Genomic DNA, 27,492 nt, shown 5'->3' with positions numbered 1-27,492 from the left:
TAACACTAGCAGTGTATGTGCATTTCTTTTGTCTCATAGCCTCAATAGCATTTCGTTATTTAAAAAATTTTAGCCATACAGGTGGGCGGGTAGTTGTATTTCATTGCGATTTTAATTTGTATTTTCTGATGACTAATGAAATTGAGCACCTTTTAACACATTTATTGGTCATTGACCATATTTCTATCATCTTTTATGTGGTGGCTTTTTGAGTCATTTACCCATTTGCGGGGAGGGGGGTTGTTTTGAATTGCATTTTCTGTGTTTTATAATGATTTTTAAGAGTTATTGATGCACCATGGGTATGAGCCCTTTGTCAAATATATATTTTCCTCTTCTACATACTGCTTTTTTATTCTTTGATGGTGACTTTTAATGAATGAAAGTTCTTTAATTTAGTCAGATTTACTATTACTTTCCTTTAGAGTTAGAATTTTTCATATCTTAAGACACAGAAGATATTCTGTTTTATCTCCTTCTAACTTTGGCTTATCATGTTGGGATTTATAATCCACCTTTTTTTTTTTTTTTTTTTTTTTTTTTTTGTGGTACACTGGCCTCTCACTGTTGTGGCCTCTCCCGTTGAAGAACACAGGCTCCAGACATGCAGGCTCAGCGGCCATGGCTCATGGGCCTAGCCGCTCCGCGGCATGTGGGATCTTCCCGGACCGGGGCATGAACCCGTGTCCCCTGCATCAGCAGGCAGACTCTCAACCACTGCGCTGCCAGGGAAGCCCCTGTAATCCACCTTTAATTGATTTCTAGGTGTAGTTTGAGGTAGGAGTACTTTTTTTTTTTTTTAATACCAAGTGGATATCCAAGTCATCTTATTAAAGACATGCTTTGCTCATTGCTCAAGATTGACATCTTTGTTTTAACTTAAATGAATATTGGGTGCCTTTATGCCCATTCTACTTCACTAATCTATATATCTGTCCTTTTATCAATAATGTAGTGTCTTCATTACCATAGCTATTAAAATAAATCCTGATACCTAGCAGAGCAAATCTTCTCACTTTATTCTTCAAGTGTCTTAGTTATTCTTGGTCTTTTGCTTTTTCTTATAAATTTAAAGATCAACTTGTTAAATTCCACATAGATACCCACCCCTGTAACTCTTTTGATTGGGATTGCATTGATTCTACAAATGAACGTAGGCAGTGTTGACATCTTTGCAGTATTCAGTCCTCCATATATTCCTCCATTTAATTAGATTTTCTTTACTTTTCTCAGGAATGATTTCTCAGGACTGAGTTCTTACAAATCTTTTGTTAGATTTAATCCTGGGTTTTTATATTTTTCTGATACTTTTGTATATGGTATCACTTTTAATATTTCATTTTGTTTGCTGATATTTGGGAATATAGTTTATATTTTATGTATCAACCCTATGAACAGTAGGTTTGCTAAATTCATTTTTAAACAACTCTTTGAGGTATAATATTTGCATAATAAATGGTACCAATTCAAAGCATATAATTTGATGAGTTTTGAAAGATGTGTAAACCTATTAAATTATCACCACAATTAAGAAGTGGCAGTTCCATCAACCCTAAGCATTTCTTAGTGTCCTTTTACAGTCCATCCATCTTTCACACTCCCTTATAGAATCATATAGGATATACGTCTTTGTGCCAGACTTCTTTTGCTCAGCATGATGATTTTGAGAGTTATTCATATTATTATGTTTAGTATTAATTTGTATCCTTTTATTAGTCCCCACCCCCAAGCTTGGTAGTAATCCCTTAGGTCCTTATACCACTATTTGTTTATCATTCATCTGTTGATGTACATTTAGTTTGTTTTAAGTTATTGATTATTGGGGGTAAAACTGCTATGAAGAAAGACCAGAAAAATTTATTTCCCTGGAAATATGTTTTCAATTCTTTTGAGTTTCTAGGATTGGATAGCTGGGAGCTTAAATTAACTTTATCAGAAAATGTCAAGCAGTATTCCAAAATGGATGTACCCTTTTACGTTCCTGCTGGCAGTATTTAAACCTTCTATTTATTCAACATACTCTCTAACACTTGGTATTTACAGCCTTAAGTTTATCCATTCTAATGAGTCCGTATTATCACATTTGTGTATCCTCTTATAAAGTGTCTATTTAAATTTTTGTCCATTTTTAATTGAATCATTCCTATTAATAGATTGTAAGTATTCTTTTTATATTTTAGAAACAAGTCATTTATCAGAAATATGTGACAGCGTAAAGGTCCAACTGTTTTTGGGGGGGTGGTTTTGTATCTTATTTAAGAAATCTTTGCATACTTAGAGGTTGAAAATTTTTTCTTCTGTTGGTTTCCAGAAGGTTTAGAGTTTTAGTATTAACATTTAAGCCTAAACTGCATTTTAAGTTAATTTTTGTATATGATATGAAGTAATGGTTGATATTCATTTCTTTTTTAAAATTGAGCTGTCCAGTTATTCCAGCAACACTTTTTGAAAAGACTATCCTTTCCCCATTGAATTGCCATGACGTTTTTTCAAAAATCACTGGACCATAGATGTGTGGGAGTATATGTGGACTTTCTGTTTAATTCCATTGATTTTTATGTCTGCCCTTTCACCAATAGCGCACAAATTTGATTGCTGTAGTTTTAGACTAAATATTGAAATCATATACTATAAATCTTCCAATTTTGTCTTTCTTTTAAATGTTCTGACCATTCTAAATTGTTCTTATTTGCATGTAAATTTTAGCATCACCTTGTTAATTTCTATAAAAAAGATCACTGGAATTTTGTTTGGGATTATGTTGACGCTATATATCAATATGTGGAGAATTCACATCTTAACAATATTGAGTCTTCCAATCCATGAACATGATATATCTACTTATTTAGGTCTTCTTTAATTTTTCTCAGCAATGTTTTAGAATTTTCAGTGTGCAGATCTTGCCCATATTTTGATAAATTTACCCCTTAGAATTTCATGTTTCTTTAAGCTATTGTAAAAGTTATATTTTCAAACTATTGTTCCAATTGTTCATTGCTAGTATTTAGAAATACTATTGATTTTTAAAAATATTTCCCCCTATCCTGGTACCTTGCTAGACTGACTTAGCAGTTTGAGAAGCTTTTAGGTAGATTTTTAAGGATTTACTGTTGATTAGATACAGACTTCTGCTTATACGAGGCCTTTCTTTCAAATCTGAATGTTTTTTATTTCTTTCGCTTGTTGCACTGACTGCAACATATGAACTAATGTGTATATAACTAGTGAGCACCCACCTCCTTGCCTTATTTCCAGTCTTAGGGAAAATGATTCAGTCTTTAATCTTTGATTGTGATGTTGGTTTTCATAAATGCCCTTTATTACATTGAGGAAGTTTTTTTCTATTCCTAGTTTGCTGAGAGTTTTTGTCATGAATGGATTTTGAATTTTGTCAGTTGGTTTTTCTGAATCTATTGCTGTGAAATGTGGTTTTTCTCCTTTATTTTATTAATTTGGTGAATTATATTATTTTCTCCATGTTAAACCAACTTTGCTTTCTTGTGGTAAATCTCACCTGGTCATAATATATTATCCTTTTTATGTATTGTTGGATTTTATTTGCTAATATTATGTTAATGATTTTTGCATGTTAAGTTTTTGAGGAATATTTGTCTAACATTTATCTGTTGTTTTGTTTTTGACTGGTTGTGTATTAGTAATACTGGCCTTACTGAATGAGCTAGGAAGTAGTCCTTCCTTCCCTATTTTCTGAAAAGGTTTACATATAATTGGTAGTATTCCTTCCTTAAATGTTTGGTGGAGCTCACCAGTGCAGTATTTGGGCCTGGAGCTTTTTGTGGGTAGGTGATTAATTACTGAATTCAATTTTTCTAATAGATACAGGGATATTAAGATTTTCTATTTTTTCTCATGTCCTATTTGATCATTTGTATCTCAAGGAATTTTTCCATTTCATCTAAATTGTTGAATTTATTGCCATAAAGTTTTTCTTAATAATCTGTAATTATCCCTTTAATAATGTTTGTAGGATTTGTACTGATGTCCTCTCTCTCATTCCTGATATTGGTAATTTGTCTCTTCTGTCTCTCATTCTTATTTTCCTTCCCTGAGGTTTATAAATTTTATTGATCTTTTCAAAGAACCAGCTTTTTGTTACCATTATTTTAAAATTTTGTTTATATTCCATTTCATTTGTTTCTGTTCTTTTATATAGATATAAATAAATAAATAACTACAACTACATATATATATATAGTCTTTCCTATAGTTACTTGGGCATATTTATATTTAAGAGAAGTTAAGGACACTGTCCTGATCCTTATATTTAAATGGAAAAATAGAACTCTTTCATATGGTAGTAGGTATTCATTACCTTCTGTTTCCACAGTGTTTTCCTCTGGCATTGCTGTTATGTTGTATTCTAATTAATTACCTGTAGTAATTCTCTCAAGGCTGTGAGGTCTTTGAGAAAAGGTCTTATGTATTTTCAAATTATGATCTTAGAGCCAGACAGATTTTTTATTCAAAATTGTAAAGCTAAAGACAAAAAAAATCATAAATACTTGGGCAAATATGTTCATTTACTTTTGTGAATTATAAATGTAAGAAGCAAACACTTGTAAAATCCAATAAAATCTCTTCCTTTAAGGCTATTTAAAAAAATACATTTATAGAATTTAGCCATTGTATTTGTTCATTAAAATCAAACTTATTTTTGAATATTGGTTTTTCTAACAAAAAGAATATATGTACCTACAATTAATCCTTTACTCAAGATGGTAACATCTATTTTTACATATTTTATCTATTTTTCCCTTTGCCTTAAGCTATTTCCGTGAGAGAAGAAATGTTCCTACCTCAACTGGAAAATCTATGACACAGCAAAGTGAGTCTCAGCTTTTCAAGTCTGTAAATTAGTTAGTACTCATTTGATACTCTTACATGTGTTAAAATCATGATCAAGGCGGCAGCCCACCTGTGGAATAGGGAATAGTGGGAATAACTGTCTGCCAGGGTTCATAGTACTCCAGACACTTTTAAAGGTGAGTGAATGAAAGACAGTAATATATACGCAGACTCCTGGAAATTTGCACATGCTAATGTAAAAAGATTTTTTTACCCAGGCTTCATTTATCATTAGCCACAGTAGAAAGCATTTAACTAAATTATGTGGTTTCTGACAGTCTGTACTACAGGGCATAGATTTATGGAAAGTAATTTTGCCATGGTAACAGGAAAGGGTTGACATTGCTCTGGTCAACTGCTCATTGACAGAGGCTTTTCTTTCTTTTTGAAAATTCTGCGTGTACAAGTTCAGGAACATTCTTCTCAATGCTGTTAGCAAACACTTGACTACTGAACCTTTAAAAAAATTTGCCACAGCAGAAAACGCAAGTGTTGAGAATTCTTTCTTGTAGATCGGTGTTACTCAGGGATTGTGGAAATTCTCTTGAAATAATTTACTTACAGGTGCATTAGTAGTTATGGTATTAGAGGGATTATATTAGGTGGATTCTGGTATTTTGAATGCTATAACATCTAGCTGTTATGTTAGTGAACTTTCAATGATCATTTGTTTAAAATTATAATAGAATTAAGATTAATTTTCTGCCATTAAAACTAATCTCTTATTTAGGAATTAACATTATAAACACACCATGACAATTTCCATTGTATGGGGAAATGTGCTTACTTATATTAACGTGGATTCTATAGGTTAGCAAGGACAAATGTGACACATCACACTTTGAGAAACAGTGAGTAATGTGTTTTGGTTGTGAAATAAGAGGTGTATACATTGAGAAAATCGTGCTTAGAGTTGATTTGAGGGTAAGAATTATGAGCAGAATTTTGGACTCTCAGAGAATAAAGCTTAAGTTGTGATATTGCTATAAAATAATTAAACACATGCTTTTTTAAAACAATATTTCACATTATTCACATCTTTCCATTCTCATCCTATAATTCCCCCAAAAGATACGAATGAGGAGAATTCATCTTCCATTTTCCCTTATGGAGAGACCTTTCTCTTCCAGAGACTAGAAAATTCCAAGGTTAGTTCCATACATTTTAATTTTTTTCCATATTCAATTCTTTGCTTTTCTGCCTGTATATGCCTCTTCATTTTCCTTTAAGCTGTTTGAAGAATGTGTTATATTGAAGAAAGAAATTTCCATTCAGTGAAATTCTGCTCAGTAAAATCATGGCAGCTTTATATCTTTAAAAATATATCACAGAAATACATTTCAGTTTGATTTTAGGAATACAGGTCAGTGGGTTTTCAAAATTTACCACAAGTTACTTAAAAAAAAAAAAAGAGTAAAACAAACCCCTGTAAAAAGGAAAGGCAAACTGACAAAAGCTACTAGACTTTACTTTGCCTTATACCCAAATATAGACAGACTTCTAACTATTTACAAATCTTAATTATTCCGTTTATCACTTAGTCTTTCCTCTCCACTACTTGTGCTCTTTTGGTATTTTATTTCTTGGTCATGATGAAAGAGAAGTTGAAAGACAAAAAGTAAGTGGGAAAGTAAAAGTAAATAAATTTTATTCTTAGCATCTTCTGTTCTTCTTAGTTGAAATGATGAGTTATTAATGATTTAAATAAAATATTGAAAAAGGGATCAAAAGGCTACCATTTAATATAGTCACCCTAATTAAATTGTTTTTATTGAAAATTGATCTAAACAATTAGACATTTGTTTAATAAAACTAAACCCGGATACTGTGAATCTTTGTAGAATATTGCTCCCCTAAAAAAACGTGTATTGTTTTTTTATAGAAGAGATCCATAAAGAATGAATTTTGGACCCAGGAAGAAACACTAAAAGGGGAAACAACTACTGAAAGAAACTCATTTTTTGTCAAATCAAGGTATGAGGACATGATTGATGATGATTAATTCTTTTGAATAAAATGTTATATAATATACAATGTTGAATTCTTGCTCATATTATATTTCTAAGAAAAAAGTTTACATTGGTAAGTTCAAATCCTTTCTTTTGACAACAGCACTCATTTCAGTTATTGAATTTAGAGCCTGTAAATCGATTCTATAGTCTGTAGCACATTATTTTTGTCTTTTCCTAATTGAAACCATTCTCCCTTTCCCAAAGTGGCAAATATGTGGTGACCATGTTTGCACTTTAAAGATAGGAAGTTACCTTACTATGAAGAAGAAAGGGGCAGTGCCAAAATGTCACTATGTGAGGTGCAGAATTTTTACAAATGTAATGTATCCTTTTATTAGAAGTTCAGCATTGACAAGCAGCTTGAAAATTATCCAGTTATTTGGATGACACATGAGATTGATTAGAGTTTGTAAGGTACCAACTTAAATTTTATTTTTCTCTCAGCTTTATTAGCACTTGATGTAGTGCATCATTACCTAACATTTGTCTATTTTAACCTTTATTCTCCAAGGCTAATACTGTTGAGGGTTTCCTTAAGATGAGACTAAATAATTGAGAATCTTCAGTAGGCATTTGACATGAACTTACTACAATGTAGAATGTGGAAGGGGCCAAGTTAAGTCCTTTAAGGTGGCAATGATTTTTAGAATACCACATCCAGAAGGATGTAATTTGACTCCTAGGCATATCTGTTTCATTGATTAGCAAAAACTTCCTTGTAATGAGTTTTATTATGCATAAATGGCTGAGCCAATCTGTTTTGTCATTCCTTAAATCTATAGGAATATACTTAGCAACTATGTGTTCCAGTAAATATTATATGTTATACAGCTTTTACCTTCTGAATGTACCCTGGCCCTTTCTTGTTTTCTAGTTAGCAATGTGGTGCAGTTTTTTTTCTCATTAGTGATGCAAAATAATACTAAAGTTCTCACCAGTCAGATGTACTCTTTGTTTTATTACATTATGATGGAACATAGGGTCCTTGAAGTCAATTACTGGAGAGTCAGAGAAGGGGCAACATGTGGAAATAAGATCTCCAGTACCTCTCTCCACGAGGTAGTGGGTCATGATCTGGCCCATTAAGTGGCTGGCCACTTACTGGTGCTGGTGAAGATGTTTAAATTGTGATGCAGAGAATATGGCAGTCTCCATCCTTACCACTCACACCCAACCCCCAAAATAAACAGGTCAGATTAAATGATACATAAGAAAAAATACACTACTTCTAGTAGTATTCAAATATGTGTTAGTATAATGAGAGATTTCTATTTTTCAGGAAGTTTCCAAAATTATCAGATGCGTTAATTGAACTCCACGACTTTTCCTGGCCTTAAATTTCTGTGATTGGTTGTTTATAAATAGAAAAAGTAACCAATGGCTTAAGTCACATAGAGCTGTGGGAAATATTAAAACCATTCTTTTTCCATTTAGCATATATGACAACAGGATGGAGAATGTAAGTGAAGACAAAGTAGAAGATATTTGGATACCTCGGGAGGACAAAAACAATCTTCCTATAGACTCTGCTTCAGAATCAGAATATTCAACAGTAGAAGAATGCTTTCAGAGTTTAAGAAGAAAACATTCAAAGCCATATAAATCTAAGACTCAAAAAGCAGCGAATTTCATCCCTGTTAATAGGCACAGTTATCCACTAAGCTCAACAAGTGGAAAGGCTGATTCATCAATCATTTCCTCAAGTGTAATATCTCCCTATGCCTGTTTTTATGGATCATCTGCAAGAAAGGTTAAATCGGGATGGCTTGACAAACTCTGTCCCCAAGGGTATGTATTTATTCTTTTTTGTTGTTTTTTTCCTAAGTGGCATATTTTTAAAAATTCAAGCGTATCCATTTCTAAACCTGCTAGGTTGCTGTTGCTCCTCCTCACCCCCCATGCATACAGAGACAGTTTGTAGGGACTTTCAATATGCTTTTGCAAATGCTGTTCTTTAGATATAATGTGGGGCATGGGCCATGTGCTGTATGGAATTCTGGGTTAAGGTTCTGCATAGCAAATTAAAACTGGAAGTCTGATTTCACATCTAGATCCTTAATGTTAGTTTCTAACTTTGCACCAAAATGCACTATCCTCTATCTCAATTTGTAGCAAAGAAAAACAGCACCGATTGAGTTTGTATTACTCAGCCCACACTGTTTGGCCTTCGCTCTTCGCTCCCATTATAACAGCGTTCTGTTTGGGAATACAAGGCTTATTGTAGTTAGGGGAAAGTATGTCACTGTTACATTTTAGGCTTCACTGTTATTGATATATTGTTTTGAGTTTTGAATGTTGCACAAAAGGTCAGAGTCCCTTGAATATTATACTTTAAAAGCAGATTTATCATTTCAGTTGTTGACAAAGAAACTTCTGTCCTTAAGCATTTTGCAGTACTGAGAAATCTTTGGGGAGGGATTATGTTTAATTAGAATTATTTTCTGACATCCTGAATTTTGAATGTCCTTTTGAAATATTTCCTGGAAATGTTCCTCATGAATTATTAAATTATTTAGGGATTAAATCTCTTCTGTTTAAGTAGTTGTTGTGGTGAGTCCCTATGTTGTGCTGGTTTTCTCTACTCTTCCTCTGAAAAGGTGCATCATTTCTAGAAAGCCTTGTTTTCTCCTAAAATAAATTTTATTAGCAAAAAAATTGCTAGAAGAAGCATCAGTTGACTAGTGGGAGAAGGAATGATATTTCTTAAGAAATCGAAAAAAAAAGCTGAACCCTTTTGTGGTTAGTAATTACATGATTAATACTTTATAGGATTGCATCCCTTTAGCAAATTAGATGTTGACTAAACTGAAGCAGAGAACTTCTTAGCATCACATATTTTGTCTCACTCCTTTCTGGTTCCATTAGGTTGACAAAGTAGTTAACTATGTCTGCTTTTCATCAGTCATCGGTATTATTGGTAAATGCATAGTCAAATTGCACCGGTATGAGTCATTACTCAAATATACACACTGGTGGAATGAAACATTGCACGGGAATAGTCTCAGGTCTTTCATTTCTGTAGAATTTAAATGATTAGGGAGATCCCAGTGCTCTCTCAAAGTATCACTGGAAGATTTAGCAGATTCTGCGTACAGAGCCCCTAGCAGCTGTGGTTTCCTGAATGATCTCTGGTGGGTGGTACCTCGATCTTGACGGGATTAGTATGTTTATGTTGCAGGCACACTGAGAAAGCTTCACCATTACTGGCCACCTCTGGGATAGAACATTTTCTCTCTCTTTTTATCAGAACTCTGACTTTCCATCCTTTCTATTCTGAACCTGCCTAAGGTTAGAGGCTGTAATTTTTTGAGATTTTTATTTTTCCAGTTTAGAGAAAATAATTGAGTTTTCTGACTTCAGAGTCTTTTTTCAGGTTACCAGGATGCAGCTAGGAAAGTAAACAAAGGAGCTTGTTATATCACCAAGAAATTAAAAAGTTCTTCTCCATGATTATATTGCTATGACTTAAAAGAAATATGTGTAACTGGCCAAGAAGCATGTATTTATTAGACCACAAGTGGAATCTCCATTTTTCCTTTTTCTAGTTAGACTGTGTAGGCTATGGTGAGGGTGTTTAAGATGCTCATTAATTAGACAAAATGATGCCTACCCATTCCTTATGCAGAGGTTACTGAGCTTTGTTTAACTCATGGTCACATGTCTCTTTGGTGCAGGTAGCACTGATTTTGATGGCACTCTGAATTCCACAGAGAAAGTATTAGCACACTTTTTCTGTAAAGGGTCAGATAATAAATACTTTAATCTTTACAGCCATATGTTGCCTGTGGGAGCTCAGCAACTCTGCAGTTGTAGCATGAAACCAGCCACAGAGAATGTGTAAACTGATGAATGAGGCTGTTTCAATAAAACTTTATTTATAAACACATTTAATGGGTCAGGTTTGGCTTGTGGGCCATAGTAGCATAAAACAGATTTGAGGGTTGGCTGAAATCTTATACCAGCTTCCTCCATCTCCTTTGGGTCCCACATCGAAAATTATAACCTGATAGATTACAGAACAAGGAAACTGCTTTATTATTCTGTCAAATCTAGACATAATAAGAAGCAGGATCTCTCTTCGGGTACCTTTGAACTTGTTCTTTCTGCCCTGAATGCTCGTGCCCAGGCAGCAGCATGACTTGTACCTTACCTCCCTCAAGTTCTTGCTCTAAAGTCTCCTTTGCACGAATCCCTGAACACCAAAGTTAATATTATCACTGCCCCTCCCTCACCACCCCATCACTCCCTTAATTATTTTTCTCTTAGCTTATACACTTGATTTATTTGTTGCATATATGCTCCATGGGGACAGTCATCTATATTGGTTTTTGTTTACTGTGGTATCCTCAGCAACTAGAAGTTTGCCTAGCAAGTGGTAGATATTCTTAGTGTTTGTTGTTGAATGAATTAGTAAAAAAACCTAGTATTAGTCATCGTTTTTTCTTTCAATCTTTCTAAAACAGCTATTTTTTAATTTATAGGGATCTTGTGGTAAAAACTAAACTCCAGACACTGTATTGGTTGGAAATCTGCTGGTGCCGTTGATAGTGCTGATGTACATTAACAGAGCAGTGAACTCTCAGTGCATTTATTTAAATTCTGTTTCCCCCTATAGACATAGAGGAAACCCTTTTGACTTTTAACCTGCTCTTTTCTGTATGTGAGTACATGTGTTGTCAAAACACAGTTTAAAAACAAATAGTGGGAATTCCCTGCTCTGTCCAGTATTTAGGACTCTGTGCTCTCACTGCTGTGGGCTTGGGTTCAATCCCTGGTCAGGGAACTAAGATCCCACAAGATACGCCACAGAAAAAAAAAAATAGACATACTTGGTTATCCTTCTCCAAATAGTGTTGGAAACTGTCCTCAGTCATGAGTGACATTAAACAAAGTAATCAAATTCATAATCTGGATTTATTTCATGTTATTGAGTGTCTGTTTGCTTTGAAATGGAAATGCCAGTTCTGAATCAATGCACAGTATGTGAAAACTGCCCAATATTTAGGAAGAAAATAATTGTATAACACCATGCAACTAGAGAAATATGGAAACATTTCCAGCTGAGCTTAAAGTATGAACATTTATTTAACTATTCAAATGATCTAATTATAATATAGCCTTATACTGTTGGTTTAAAAAATTGTATGGAAAAAACTTGATAAAATGTTGAACTTGGGTTTGTTGTTAGTGTTTCAAACAGGTGAGGCAGATGAGAAACTTAATAAATGGTCTATGTTAAAAAAAAAAACCTCACTGGGTTTTGAAGGTAAAAAAAACAAGTCTCTTTCCTTCCCCTTTCCTATCTGCAACTAATAAGCTCAAGCTTTTCAGCAAGTCTGAGTAGATGCAAATATGGAAGACTGGAGAGAATTTATTCCAGAATTTCCTGAATATGCAACTAAGAGGAAGAATCCTGTGAGTTTCTGTAAATCAAAGAGAACATGGTTGAATGTGCCACACCCCTTCTAGGAGAACCACGTATTGAAATATCCAAGAATATCTGCAACTAGGAAATGCTTTTGACTTTTTAACCTGCTGTTTTCTAAAGATGTTTGTGTGTTTGGTATCACGCACTGAGCATAGTTATAAAAACTGCAATATATCTTGAAGAATTCATATTTTTACTTGACAGGATGTTTTAGAACTTTTTTCTTACTCAGCTAAGTTCCTCTTTTAAAAAATTAATGTTTTTAACCATAGAGAAGCATTGTGTGGTAATGTGAGTCTGGGACAGCAGGAGCTGAACACGCAAGGTTAACTCAGAAATTTGTGTATATAATATGCTCAAGAATTTCTGGATGAATACAAGGATAAGCAAGATGTGTTCCTGGCCTTTTTTGTATCTTCCACTTTGGGCAGAAAAAAATACAAATAAAAATAAATTTGAAAGACAATGTATAATAATTGGTATGGAAAGGTCCACAGAGCACAGAATCATGAGGTTACAGAGGGGTTGAGAAAACATTTCTTCAGAGATCTTCTAAGGAGGAGAAATAGCAGCTTGACTGACCTTTGGAAAATGGATACCGTTTCAACTGGTGTTTTTAGATGAAATACTTTTCAGGCTAGAGGGAGTGAAAAGGCACTGATGTTGGTGATATCTGGATGTCCTGAAGTCTATGAGATAAATAGAGGGGTTAGCTGAGGTTATTTTATGGAAGACACAAGTTAGGCTCTAGGACCAGGAAGGAGAAACTGCCAGAGAATTACATGTCCAGGTTGAACACAGAACTAGGGAAAATGAAAAAGCCAGTGATCAAATACCAAAAAAGGGGTCAAATTCCAAACAGTGATTGAGAGATCACTTAGAAGCCACCCATGACTTGGAGGGAGATCAGAACTTATACTATTGGTTCCTTTGTCAGTGGCTGACTTTCCATCCTGTGCCCACAATCTCCAAGGCTGCTTTAGTGGAGCAGTTTTCCACCTGCTCCATAAGTGTGTGAGGGCCTCAAGCCTCGTGGGAGTGCTGTCCTGCGGCCAGCCTTTCAGTGAAAAGCAGTTGTAGTGGAAAGTTGATGTCTATCTGACCAGGGTTTTCTATATCAATCACTGTGTTGAACTTAAAGTTGAATCTTAAATCTCTGATAAAAAGTATCTTTTTATACTGGTGAACTAGTTGGCCTCTTCTCTCAAATCACACATAACTTTTGAAGACCATGCCAAGCAAATAAAAGGCTTCCATATTTTATTTGTAATTTGAGGAAAAAATTCTTAGTTTTAGTGTTTATTAAAATAACATGGCTAATTTCAGTCAGTCTAGCTGCAGAGAAGTGAATGAGGGTGTTGGAATCAGACAGAAATTAGAATTGTCAAGCTATCGCTCATTTGCTGTGTGACTCAATGTCTCAGAACGACTGTTTCCCACACATAAAAGTGTAAGGTCAAGGCTTCCTCTGTGGAATCAGTTGGAAAAGTAGGTAACATTGGGTCTGACTACAGAGCCCCTTAAGCAGGGCTCAGTAAACCTCAGCTTGCTTTCTTTTCAGAAGAGCATCATTTCATTTCAGGTGACCTTTGATAATGTTACCAAAAGTAAGTTCTAGTCAGTTCTTACCTTGGCAACTATAAGGTAAAGAAATCATGTGTTCACATTAAACTTTCAAAATTAAGTTTTTTAGTGGTTATAAAAGCACATGGTTTAAAGCATTTGAAAGTTCTGCATGGCTTATTAAGAAAAAATAGCTGGGGAGAGGGGAAGTTGGATAAAGACAGTCAAAAGGTCCAAACTTCCAGTTTATAACATAAATAAGTACTTGTAATATATAACATGATAGATATAATGAACACTGCTGTATGTTCTATATGAAAGTTGTTAAGAGAGTAAAACCTAAGAGTTCCCATCACAAGGAGATTTTTTTAAATTTAATGTCACATTTGTATGAGATGATGGATGTTCACTAAACTTACTGTGATAATCATTTCATGATGTATGTAAGTCAGATCATTATGCTGTGCACCTTAAACTTATATGGTGTGGTATGTCAATTATATCTCAATAAAACTGGAGGAAAAAAAGCAGTTTTCCTCTTCTCCCACTTTATCACAAGAGGCAGCCACTTTCTACTTCCTTTAGTAGTTTCTTTTGGTACTTACTTTGTTTATCTTTTTTTTTAAATACATCTTTATTGGAGTATAATGGTTTCACAATGCTGTGCTAGTTTCTGTTGTACAACAAAGTGAATCAGCCATATGCATACATGTCCCCATATCCCCTCCCTCTTGAGCCTCCTTCTCACCCTCTCTATCCCACCCCTCTAGGTCATCACAAAGCTCCAAGCTGATCTCCCTGTCCTATGTTTCTCCTTCCCACCAGCCAAAACTATTTTACATTTGGTAGTGTATATATGTCGATGCTACTTACACTTTGCCCCAGCTTCCGCCTCCCATCTGTGTCCTCAGATCCATTCTCTATGTCTGCGTCTTTATTCCTGCCCAGCCACTAGGTTCATCAGTACCATTTTTTTTTTTTTTTAGATTCCATATATATGTGTTAGCATACGGTATTTGTTTTTCTCTTTCTGACTTACTTCACTCTGTGTGACAGACTCTAGGTCCATCCACCTCACTACAAATAACTCAATTTTATTTCTTTTTATGGCTGAGTAATATTCCATTGTATATATGTGCCACATCTTCTTTATCCATTCATCTGTCTATGGACATTTAGGTTGCTTCCATGTCCTGGCTATTGTAAATAGAGCTGCAGTGAACATTGTGGTACATGTCTCTTTTTGAATTATGGTTTTCTCAGGGTATATGCCCAGTAGTGGGATTGCTGGGTCGTATGGTAATTCTATTTTTAGTTTTTAAGGAACCTCCATAGTGGTTGTATCAATTTACATTCCCACCAACAGTGCAGGAGGGTTTGCATTTCACCACACCCTTTCCAGCATTTATTGTTTCTAGATATTTTGATAATGGCCATTCTGACTGGTGTGAGGTGATACCTCATTGTAGTTTTGATTTGCATTTCCCTAACAATTAGTGATGTTGAGCATCTTTTCATGTGCCTCTTGGCCATCTGTATGTCTTCCTTGGTAAAATGTCTATTTAGGTCTTCTGCCCATTTTTTAATTAGGTTATTTGTTTTTTTGATATTGAGCTACATGAGCTGTTTGTATGTTTTGGAGATTAATCCTTTGTCTGTTGTTTCATTTGCAAATATTTTCTCCCATTCTGAGGGTTACTTTGTTTATCTTAATAATTTTTTCATACTGTTTCTTTCTGACTCTTCAGTGTTAGTAATTAGCTGTTGAGACACTACCATGGAATATAATGTTTATTCATTTTCACCCACTGTCCCCCCTGCATAGACACAGTTCCCATCTAATCATTCTTTTAAAGTAGCCATATAAAATGTCTATGTTATATCTGTATTTAGTTTTATACTCTTAATATATATGTAAATGCTACTCATATTTGAGCTTTGCAACATATTATGATTAATTTTTCTTTCATTTGCAATCTTTAGTTTTCCTTGGAGTTAATAATTATCGATTCTTTTTGGTTTACTTTGTTCTTTATGTACTTAAAATTCATTTATCCACAAATTCTTCCTCAGGACTATGAATTTGTGAAGTAATCAAAATACATACATATATCAATTTCACCATTGTACAGCCCCCTAAGAAAGCTTATTTAGCTTGTATTTTCTAACCCACTTTTGTTTTTTGTTGTCCTATATTTAATGTAGAAAGCACTTTCTTTCTTTTGACTGTTCATCTTATAATGTACTGTTATTGTTCCATGGACTTAATGTATTCTCTTATCTTTCTATGGATATTAATAAGTGTTTTGAAACTTTCTTTTCCTGTAGTGTCTATTTCTTTCAATTTTTTGGAGGAGGGTTTCTTCCCCATCTTTTACCTCAGAGATGTTTTCCTCAAATGTTTTGTTAATCTTGGGCTTTTAATTTTTTTAATTAAAAAAAATTTATTGCCAAAAAATGCTAACTATCATCTGAACCTTCGGCAAGTCATAACCTTTTTGCTAGTGGAGAGTCTTGCCTCAGTGTTGATGGCTCCTCACTGATCAGGGTGATAGTTGCTGAATGCTGGGGCTGTTGTGGCTGTTTCTTAGAATAAGACAACAGTGAAGTTTGCCGTATCTATTGCCTCGTCCTTTCATGAATGATTCTCTGTTTGGGCTGTTCATTTAAAATGAGATCCTACAAAGCTGATTGGATCAGGCCCTGATGGGTCTTTCTGTCTATTTCTTGTAAGATGATCTTGCTAGGCTTTCCTAATGTGTTTCCTTGGAGACTCCTCATGCCAGTATCTTTTAAATGAATCTCCTTATTGAGGGTGGTAAGAGTGGTTAATGGCTTTTTGGGAGCTCAGTAGGGGAACGTGGACTTTGAGTATAAATATTTATGATATAGATGTGATTCTACTGTTTTTAATGCTGTCCCCTACCTTTAGCCTTGTCTGAGTCTCCCAGTCCAGAGACCCCTGTTTGATCTTCTCCAGTGAATAAAACCCTATTATCCTGTTGAAGAAGAGGAGGTGCAATTTTCCACCTGAGAAATAAGGGAGGGATTCTGGGATGGAGTGGTGAGGGGTGCAAGTTTATCTCTTTAATTGCCTTTCAACAACTCTTCTATTCTCAGCACCCCCTCTCCTTCATAGTCACTTCCAAAGTTACTTGTGCCTGTATCTCCTGAGACCTTCTGACATTTTGTGAGTAAACTGGTTTTCCTCTCAATTTGATCTCTTGCAGGCTTAGCAATCAGTTCTCTGAAACCTCCTGAGTTAGTTCCTATCCCTTCTTAGGCTTTCCTGATTTCTTGATACTGATGCTATCATTTACTTTTCTGGTCAGTGTTGGCTTGTAGTTATTTATTTATTTTTATTTGTTTTTTAATCCTTTGAGGTTTTAGGAGAAGTAGAGATAAATGCAAACTTTTCATTGGTCGTCTTAACTAGAAGCTGGTTTCATGTTGGATTTTTTGTTTTTTTTTTAACAGAGTATGACTCCATAAAATAAAGAGGTCTGAGTCTTTTAACATGGTTTCTCATATACCATGTCATGTAAGCACAAAGCTCTTTGTGAATATTGTAAAAGTTGGAAGTCACACATTAAAATTCGTGCTTTATCATTGGCTTCTAAAATTCCTTTTAGCACTTGAGATTTTATCTTAAAATTTGTTTTTTCTCATTTAAAGCAGAAATGGAAGCTGGGATTTCAGAAAATTTTTGCTTTGTTTTTGTTTTTTGGCCCCAACTCATTTTGGTTCATATAATCTTGGAAACAATCATTTTGGTTTACTTAAAAGTAAGGAAATACAGTCTAGAAAAAAAGGCTGATATTTTCTAGAAATATTATAATTCCTTGGATGTGTGTCTTTAAAATACTTCATAACTAATACTGCAGCATTTACTATTTTTTAAAATTTAATTTAATTTATTTATTTTTTATACAGTAGGTTCTTATTATTTATCTATTTTATCCATATAATATACATATACATATAATATGCGTTTTTCTCTTTCTGACTTACTTCACTCTGTATGACAGTCTCTAGACCCATCCACGTCTCTACACATGACCCAATTTCATTCTTTTTTATGGCTGAGTAATACTCCATTGTATATATTTACCACATCATCTTTATCCATTTGTCTGTTGATGGACATTTAGGTTGCTTCCATGTCCTGGCTATTGTAAATAGTGCTGCAATGAACATTAGGGTGCATGTGTCTTTTTGAATTATGGTTTTCTCTAGGTATATGCCCAGTAGTGGGATTGCTGGGTCATATAATACTGCAGCATTTAAAAGCTTCATACTTAAGAGTAATGAGATAAAATAACTAAATAGAAAATGAGTAATTAGATAAACAAACAAAAATCTATACTTTTGAAATTGTAGTAGTTCTAAAAAATATTGAGTCTAGTTAGGGTTAGAGTAGAAAATAAGATAAAATATGCATATAATTCTTCAGGATTATGTAAATAAGGCAGGTGAATCTGGAACAGCATGTCTATGATATCTTTTTTCTTAGATATTGTTTAGAATAATTGAGAAGTATTTTTTGATGATTAAAATACCATGATTAATAAAAGCCATAAATTTGACTTAGTTACTTTGAGGTTCATTTTGGTTATGTGATATTTGAAGATAACAGATTGGTAGCCTCTGCCACTTTAAATTAATATCATTGGTTAGCATGCTTATCCAATTTTGTAGTTTTTTTAAAGCTAAAAGATGTAATCTTTAAAAAAATTAAAAACCCTTCTGGCACTTAGGATTGAAATTAAACAGAGTGCCTTCATGTATATACTTCATAAATAGAGACGTAATTGTTTATATATACACTGTTGTTAAAAAAGAATTTTTAAGACACAGTTTTTGACACAACAAAAACTGACACCAGGTGGCAAGGCTGTATTTACGATAGCAGTTGAAACTTTACACAACCTGCCCTACTAGAGCTCAAGGGAAGTGCTTATAGAAATCCACTCAGTAACACCACACATGTCTTATGAATTATTCTAAAAAGGCTTCTCAAAGAAATGCTTTCCTTTAGAACCCTAAAAACAAAATAGGATAAAACCTAGGCTAATATTTTTCACGTTTACTTTACCTTTTTTTCCCGAAGGAATTCTGAAGCACTTTGCAGAATTGAACTCACATATTAGATGGGTAGAGGTCAAATGTTATTGCTACCTAAAGGGATATTGAGGGTGCTTTGCCATAAAATGTAACAGACTCTGTTTTGTGTAGTTGTTAAGAGCATAGACTTTGGGACCAGACTGCCTGGATTTGACTCACAGAAATGATCTTTATCAGTTGTGTGACTTGGACAAATTATTTAACCTGCCAGCTCCTCTGTGGTTTCATCTATAAAATGGGAATAATAATATTACTTGCCTCATATGATTGTTTGGAGGACTGAATGAATTAATGTTTGTATATGGCTTGCAACAGTGCCTAGAACAAAGCACTATATGTGTTGTTTTTATTATCAAGATTACTGTGCCAAATAAGTTCTTTATTGACAGGCTTTAAAATCTCTTCTCTGTATAATAATCCATTAGTCAGTTCTAATTTGTGTCATGTGATAGTAGGAACACAGACTAGAGTGACACTGTATTTTATACTTTGTCTTTTTTTTTTAACATTTACTAAATAAATTGTTAACTGAAATTTAAGGGAAAGACATAACTTATGTCAGAGAAAGCCTTTAAAGTACTTTAGAAACCTCTAATTGTGTATTATTGATTAATTTTACATAATTACACTGGATTTAGTTGCCTGGTATCAAGTAGATTTTTATAAATACATGAGAAAAATATTTAACTCTGGTAAGGAAAGATAATTCTTAAAAATTTACTATTCACCAATTTTTTTAATTTAAAATTTTATTGAAATTTAGAAACAGTGCTTCTTAAGCTTTCCCTTTTATGTATCAATAGTTGAAATTTTGATTAATTTATTGAGTTTAACAATTTAAATTCAAGTTTCCATTTGCTAGAAAGAGGAATTGTGAGAAAGGATCTAAGTATAAGTTCTTATCTTTAAGTAGCCAATTATTAGAATTCAGTATTGAAGTTCACATGCAGAAAATAACTAATTGAATGTTGACACATTTAATGAGCAAAATAGATTAAACATGTTTATATAAATTTAGTTTTAGAAACATTTAATTTATTAATTTGAATTTTTAAATAGGAAGGTACAAAATGCACACATGTTAAAGAATACATTTAAAAATATTTAACTATAAGATGTATTTTAAAATTACATGGAGGGCTTCCCTGGTGGCGCAGTGGTTGAGAGTCCACATGCCGATGCAGGGGACACAGGTTCGTGCCCCGGTCCGGGAGGATCCCGCATGCTGCAGAGCAGCTGGGGCCGTGAGTCATGGCTGCTGGGCCTGTGCGTCCAGAGCCTGTGCTCCACAATGGGAGAGGCCACAGCGGTGAGAGGCCTGCGTACCTCAAAAAAAAAAAAAAATTACATGGAAACTAATGATGAATTACAAAGCTTTTGTCATATAAAAATTCTGATCTTTGTACTTGAAAAAAGCAAAAAATGCAATTAAGGGTGAAATGGTTTTGTTAGTAGTATTTGTTTTCTCTATACATAACATGAAAATTTGAGGAAGCATCTTGCAATGAGAAATATATGTATTTGTTTATTCATTAGATATTCAGCATATCTTATATGCTAGAAACTGTGGTAGTTGCTGGTTTTACATTGATTAAAAAAACAAATGGTTTCTGCACTCAAGGATCTCAATATCTAGTATGGGAGGTGGAGGACACAAAACAAATATATAATTGCAAATTCTGCTAAGTGTCATTAAGTAAAGAAATGGAGCAAGAGACCAAAGGAACCTGAAGGATCTATGTGTTACTCAATGGTGGCCACTTGGGGGAATGAGTTTTGAGCAGAGATCTCAAGGATAAGGAGCCAGCTAGGGCAGGAGCAGGCAGGGAGCATTCCAATGGCATATGTGAAGGCCACGAGGCAAGAAAGCATCTAGACAGAGGAGGCAGTATGGCTGAAGGATAGTGTCCACAGAATAGTTACCCACAGATTTGATGGCTGACTGGATGAATGAATGGTAGCAGAAGTAACGTTTTAATGGCAGGATAGCAAAGTGGCTCTCTCCAACTACAGAACATTTGATTTTTGAGTGGCCACACTCTCATTCCATTTCAACGTGGGCTGGGATTTGTCTTATTTACCTGTCCTTCCATAGATTATTAAACAGATTTAACCTTTCAAAATATTCAGTTAAAATGGCTGAACAAATCTAATAGTCACCCGGTAGCTGAGAAAATTAAAAAATAGTTGGGGGAATATCTTAGGAGTTGAGTCTCTCAGAGGCTGACATTTTGGTTGGCTTTCGTCAGAAAGCCAAGCATCCAGTGTGTGGTTTGTAGTCAGTGCCTGAGAAGAGAAATGTAGCTTGTCACATGGTAGCATCTCGGACTGATCTCTGAGCTGTCTGCCCTCCATCCTCTCCTCATTTTCCTGTGGACATGAATGTTAAGTTCCTGGATGATGCCTCAGACCTCAAACTGTCTATCCAGACAGTGATGGAATTCTAAGAAAACTTTGAGTCCAAGTGGCCGCAACTAAACCATCTTAAGTAAGACATGTTAAAGTAGGTTCTAGGGACTTACCAGGTGGCACAGTGGTAAGAATCTACCTGCCAATGCAGGGGACACAGGTTCCCAGCCCTGGTCCGGGAAGATTCCGCATGCTGTGGAGCAACTAAGCCCGTGTGCCACAACTACTGAGCCTGTGCTCTAGAGCCCACGTGCCACAACTACTGACCCTGCGAACCACAACTACTGAAGCCCGCGTGCCTAGAGCCCTTGCTCTGCAACAAGAGAAGGCACTGCAATGAGAAGCCCGCGTACCACAACAAAGAGCAGCCCCCGCTCGCCACAACTAGAGAAAGCCCACAATGAAGACCAAACACAGCCAAAAAAAAAAAAAAAAAAAGTAGGTTCTAAACTTTTTTTCACTTCCAGCTTTGGCACATTTTGAAACTTTTAATCTAACTCTGAGGTTTCGGAAGTTTTCTCTCCTTCTGGCAGGCTTTCTTTTAAAATATGCTGGTTATTTGAGTGCTGGTCATTCGAGGTTTTATCTGTCTGTCATCTGGCTGTTTTTTGCTAAGGGGATATGTGCTTAATCATGTCACTCTTACATTGAACAGATTCTTTATTAGTGCCATATGTGTCTCTGTGTTAGTTGCTGATCATAGAGTAGAGAGTGAAACATCCTTGGTGTGGGAGACATAAAGCAACTAAACAAACATGTAATTAGAGATTGTGTTAAGTGCTATGAGGAAAAGGAGAGGGTGCTTTGAGAGGACAGCTTTGTGACTTGCTTTGGATTGGCTCATCAGGGAAGGAGTGTCTGTATAGGTGGTTTAGGTGGAACTCTGAAAGGTAAGGAGTAGTTAGCAAAGGAATTAGAGGGCTAATGGAAGGTCCTAAGGCCGTTATCTCCCACAGACGTTGATTATTTTTATTCTAAAATGGAAGATTATATGTACTACTGAGCTCTAGCTTACTGCTATTCACCATGTAAGGTGGGCCTAAAACAAAATCTTGATTTATAGAATTACTATTGAGATTGTGTGGGAAGATGTCTGCTCACCTGCCTTTAAGTGTGACAGAGATCAGTATGAAATGAGTGCTAAGTGATTTTATTCAATGTATAATGACTGTGTGTTTTCTTAGTATTTCTTTACCTTGTAACTCTTAATGCTGGCAACTTGAAGAACCTTTGAGTCAATGAAGGAAATGAAAACCGACACTGTTGGATGCTGCAAGGTTAAGAGAACACATGACAGGCCAAGGGAAGTTAAAAAGAAGCAGAAGGATGAGGGAGTAAGATGGAAAGAGGGGTGGATCGTTAGCTGTAGTTATATAATTGTAAGGTCTTATGTTCTTATTACTTCATGATTAATTCAGTGCTTATATGTGAAAGTGTTGTCCATACCAATGAATTTTGCAACTTTTCTCAGTTTGATCAGATTTCCTCTAATTTTATCTTAAGCAGAATAATTCGGCTAATGATCAATGTGGGCAGCTCGCTGTATTTCACTAGAGTAATAGGTGTGTGTGGCCCAGGAAAGAGCCCAGAAGACAAGTTCTCCACACTTTCTGAGGTGCTTTTTCTACCTTTAAGTCTTCTGAAAACCACAGAAAGCTATACCATTTCCTTACCTTAAACATGTTAGAAAGGAAACATGTTAGAAACTGCAAAAGGAAAAGGTAGACGTGGTTATCTACCTATTTGTTTAGAGATGACTGTTTTTTTAAACAGGATATTAGTTTTCATATATTATCTGTGATAAAGGCTAAAAGTATCTAGATTATATCAGTTCACATTGAGAGTCTCATAGAGAATAAGACATTCAAAACCTTTAGGATTGTCTGACTTCGGGGAAGAGGACTGAAACAAAAAACAAAAACAAGCCCAACTAGAAATGGGCCTTCACTTTTCCCTTATATAGTCAGAAAATCTTTTTCTCCTTTATGCCTAAATAGGAAACATATGATGACATTATTTTGCTTTGTTTCTCATGTCAGTAACCATTTTAAACTGCATTTGCCTTTCATATGATTCCTTTTCTCAAAATGTTGATGTTTCAATGAATTTTGGATGCTTGCAAATTATTCTTCATATTTAGTCAGGGCCTTTTCAGCTTATTTGATCAGAATTAAATAATGTATCTATGTAAAGCCAATTGACAAAGCTTTGTTATTTTAGCAAAATATTATGCATGCCCCAAAGCAAAAATTTTAAAAAATAAGATAAAATGTTATAAGCTAATGAAGGATAAAAATTTATGTTATCTTCATTGAGGAATTATCTCCTTTAAGGGATATGGGTGCCATGATAGTGTTTCTGACCGCACTTTGTTTTCCACTCAACCTTACCAATGTGGATGATGACACTGCAAGTTACATTTTAAAAAATGATGACACTGTTAACAGTATCCTTTTTTAAAAACACCTAGGTCAATTGATTAGAAAGTGTCATTGTACATATTTCCTTTCCTTTGTACCATTGCCAAAACTGTACATTGTCATAGCCTACTGTTTTCTTCACTGCTTACTATCAAATTGGAATGTACTCAACACAGTTCTATATTACAAATGTATTTAAAATCCAAGTGCATGGTTCTTAAATGTAAAATGACAATTTCATACATTTTACAGAAAACGCATGTTTCAGAAGAGATGGGTGAAATTTGATGGCCTTAGCATTTCTTATTACAATAACGATAAGGTAAGTACATTTTACAGTTTTCAAAGATTGTCCTATGCATGCTGAGTGTACTTCAATAAACGAAGCACGTGATTTGGTCTTTAAGAATAGGAGTTGGATTATCAACATGAAAAGAATTTGCATAGGATAAAACACTTAACTCTTTCCATAGTTTAACTTTTCCCAGACATATAAAATTGGGATTTTTAAAAACTTAAGTATCTAACAATTATTTATGGGATATCTCCTACAAACTACAGGATTTGCTATAAGTGATATGCAGATACATAAGAAATTGCCTTTATCCTAGAGGGTGCTCAAAAATGTTTACAAAATGACACCACAAGTAGAAAATGGCAAAGCAAGGAGAGGTTATTTTGTCCTCTGGAAGGGGTGTGGAAGAATCAAGGAACGCTTCTTGCATGAGATTTCTAATGACCATGAATTTTGAAGAAAGAAGAATGTTTGTACGTAGAGAAACTAGAAAGAACAGGACTTGTTAGCAGAGAGAACAATGAGATGCCCAGATTCTCTGATTGGAAAATAGAGTATGTTTGGGAGACTAGTGGGAGATGAAGCTGAGAAGGTTGTGTTTGGAGTTAGGGCACACCGAATATCTTGATGTGCAAGTGGTTACAGTATATTCTTTAGGCAGTTGAGTCTTAACAACATGATACTATTTTGATCATGTCCTTCTCCTTAGGGATGAGAATGTCTTTATTCTTAGGAGATGTAGGCTGAAATATTTAGGGGTGAAGTGTCATTATATATGCAAATGTCTTTCAAATGTTACCTATCTATATATACCCTCTCTATATGTATATTTATATATATATGTGTGTATATATATATATATATATATATATATATATATATATATATGCACACATGCATAGCTAGGTAAAACAAAAAATAGCAATGTTAACAACTGTTCAATTGAGGTTATGAGTGTTTGTTATACTAATCTTTCAACTTCTATGTGTTTGAAAATTTCCTTAATTAAAACATTGCAACTAATAAGTAGACCGTATTTTTTGTTAGTTAAAATCATATAATTTTACCATCTTAACTATATTCATTCTTTTAATATATTGATTTAACACTTAACCACATCTTCTTATTTATAGTTTATAATCTAATATTATCTTCTCATTATTTAGTGATTTTTCACTGCCTAATATTGGTGTTATTTGTGGCTCAAATAGAGATTTAGATTCCCTTTCACGTATTGATTGTTCAGTGCTACAAGGAAGAAGAGCGTATGCTTTTAGACAGAAAGTAATACACACTGCATGCTACAACACTAAGAATAATAGAAAGTTTAGAGAAGTATTAATTGGTTTCTCTTTGCAGTGATCCCGCTAAAGCATCAGATAGGTTTAAACACACCTCTTTGACATTTGCAAGATATGGGATGAACATTTTTAAAAGCTAGTTTTCTGCCTTAGCTACTGTTTTTAGTTTGCTTGTTCATTTGAATCTTGAGACAATTTTGGTAACCTAGGGTGGGTAAAATGTAGTCTCTGTATCTGATGCAATCTGACCTCTGGTTTTCTTTAGCACCTGTGCCCTTCTCTGGTTTACTTGAAATGAGGAAGAAAACTGTTCTGTGCCATCAGGCTCTGGTGGGGTTGATATCATTATCATTCGGGAGAGAGAATTTCTAGTGTCTCTGTCCAACCAGACTCACTCTCTTTGTCCTTTAAAAGCTCATCTCAACTGTAGTGAGGAGCTGAGCACCTATCCACCCTGATGCAATAAAAACGATGCAGCCTTGGTTTTGTTTTGTTTTGTTTTGTTTTTGCTGTATGCGGGCCTCTCACTGTTGTGGCCTCTCCCGTTGTGGAGCACAGGCTCTGGACGCGCAGGCTCAGCGGCCATGGCTCACAGGTCTAGCCGCTCCACGGCATGTGGGATCTTCCCGGACCTTGGCAAGAACCCGTGTCCCCTGCATTGGCAGGTGGACTCTCAACCACTGCGCCACCAGGGAAGCCCCAACCTTGGCTTTAAATTAAGATAAAAATTTGTTAAGATGAATTATTACAAATTCTTTACCTTGACATTAAAATTAAAAAAAAAAATCAAATTGTTGTTTCCTATGGCATTTCGTTCCTTTACTACTCAGATGAGTGGTTTCATGTTGGCAAAAAAACCCCAAAACACTAGGATGGGTGTTTCCTAAAAAGAGACATGGTTTCTGTTGTGACCCTTCTGGCAAAAGGGATGGATTGGTGGACTGGGAAGAGGGGATTTCAAGGCCAGTGAACAGAGAGCATAAGTGTGGCCATAGCTTCTATCTCAGCTGGGTGTGCAGTTTTCATGGTCCTATGCATCAAGGAGTTGTGTCTTTCGGTGTTTAATGTGCACTTGAGAAGCCTGTGGTTGGGCTTTCAGGAGGTAGTTTGCAGAGTTGCTTGTCCCCCTAGTTTTCTTCTGCTTTCCTCAGTGCTGCCCAATCATGTCTCAGCAAGGCCTTTTCATTGTATTACTGAAAATGGCATCATCCCAACAGCCTTGATATCTGGTCACCTGCCAAGAGATCTCACTCACCCCTGTTCTCACTCAGCTAGGGGCAGAATTGCCCTATGGTCATTTCATTGTCGGAAAGTGGTAGATAAATGGCAAAGTTGACCTAGATATCTGTGTATTATAGGCTCAAGGGATGCTTTAGAATTCCTTTCCTTAAGGAAAATTTCACATGCTGTAAAATGCAGTCATTTTGAGCCTAGTGTCATTTAGTTTAGTTTTATTTCTCTTCCTGTTTTGTCTTTATTGTGTGTTAGAATGGAAATGTAAAATGAACTCTACAGTGTTAAAAATTTTGAGATTTATCTTAGAATCTCAGAAAAGATTATAGATGAGCTATTAGAGAAACTACAACTTCCTGAGGTTAAAGTAGCATAGTATTTCGCTTCTTAAGTACATTTTTATCACTTCTGGGGAATTTATTTTTCTATTACTCTTCCATAAGTACTAACGTTAAACAACATTATTATTGTAGGCATGTTGGTGAGTTGTTATGTTTTTAAGGAATTTTTTTTTTAATCTCTTTGAAGAGATCTAGAAGAAGGAAAATCTCCTTTTTAAAATTCCTGTGTCTTTCTCTACAATGCTGCTTCATTTTTTTCTCTACTGAAAAATGGGTTAATGGTAACGTTTTATTCAACATATAGTTAATTATATCACTAGAGATGTATTTTTTGTAAGCTCCTCTAATTCATAGGCAAACTACAGTTTGGCAGTGGATCACCTGGGGGATAAAGTGTAAATAAATGTTTCTGGATATTCTGGATTTTTCACTGTCTGGACTCAGCCACTACAAACTTACAGCCAGAGAGACTGTATCACTGTCCCCAAAGGTGCTGTGCC

At 34.9% G+C, this 27,492-nt stretch overlaps 1 protein-coding gene across 1 annotated transcript in view; it reads left to right on the top strand.

The window, feature by feature from the left end:
- ARAP2 (ArfGAP with RhoGAP domain, ankyrin repeat and PH domain 2) overlaps positions 1-27,492 on the top strand; it is a gene marked incomplete at its 3' end in the record, with an annotated part of 206,630 nt that overhangs the window by 28,905 nt on the left and 150,233 nt on the right. Inside the window, exons 3-7 of the mRNA XM_082637207.1 lie at positions 4,788-4,846; positions 5,938-6,014; positions 6,749-6,840; positions 8,313-8,666; positions 24,075-24,144. Of these exons, the coding sequence (XP_082493333.1) occupies positions 4,788-4,846; positions 5,938-6,014; positions 6,749-6,840; positions 8,313-8,666; positions 24,075-24,144 (652 nt within the window). The remainder of the gene's footprint in view (positions 1-4,787; positions 4,847-5,937; positions 6,015-6,748; positions 6,841-8,312; positions 8,667-24,074; positions 24,145-27,492) is intronic.

Source organism: Mesoplodon mirus (assembly GCF_964341445.2).
Source record: "Mesoplodon mirus genome assembly, chromosome: 2".
Lineage (NCBI taxonomy): Eukaryota > Metazoa > Chordata > Mammalia > Artiodactyla > Ziphiidae > Mesoplodon > Mesoplodon mirus.
The sequence above is the reverse complement of the archived record's forward strand: the minus strand, read 5'-3'. Positions and strand labels throughout refer to the sequence as shown.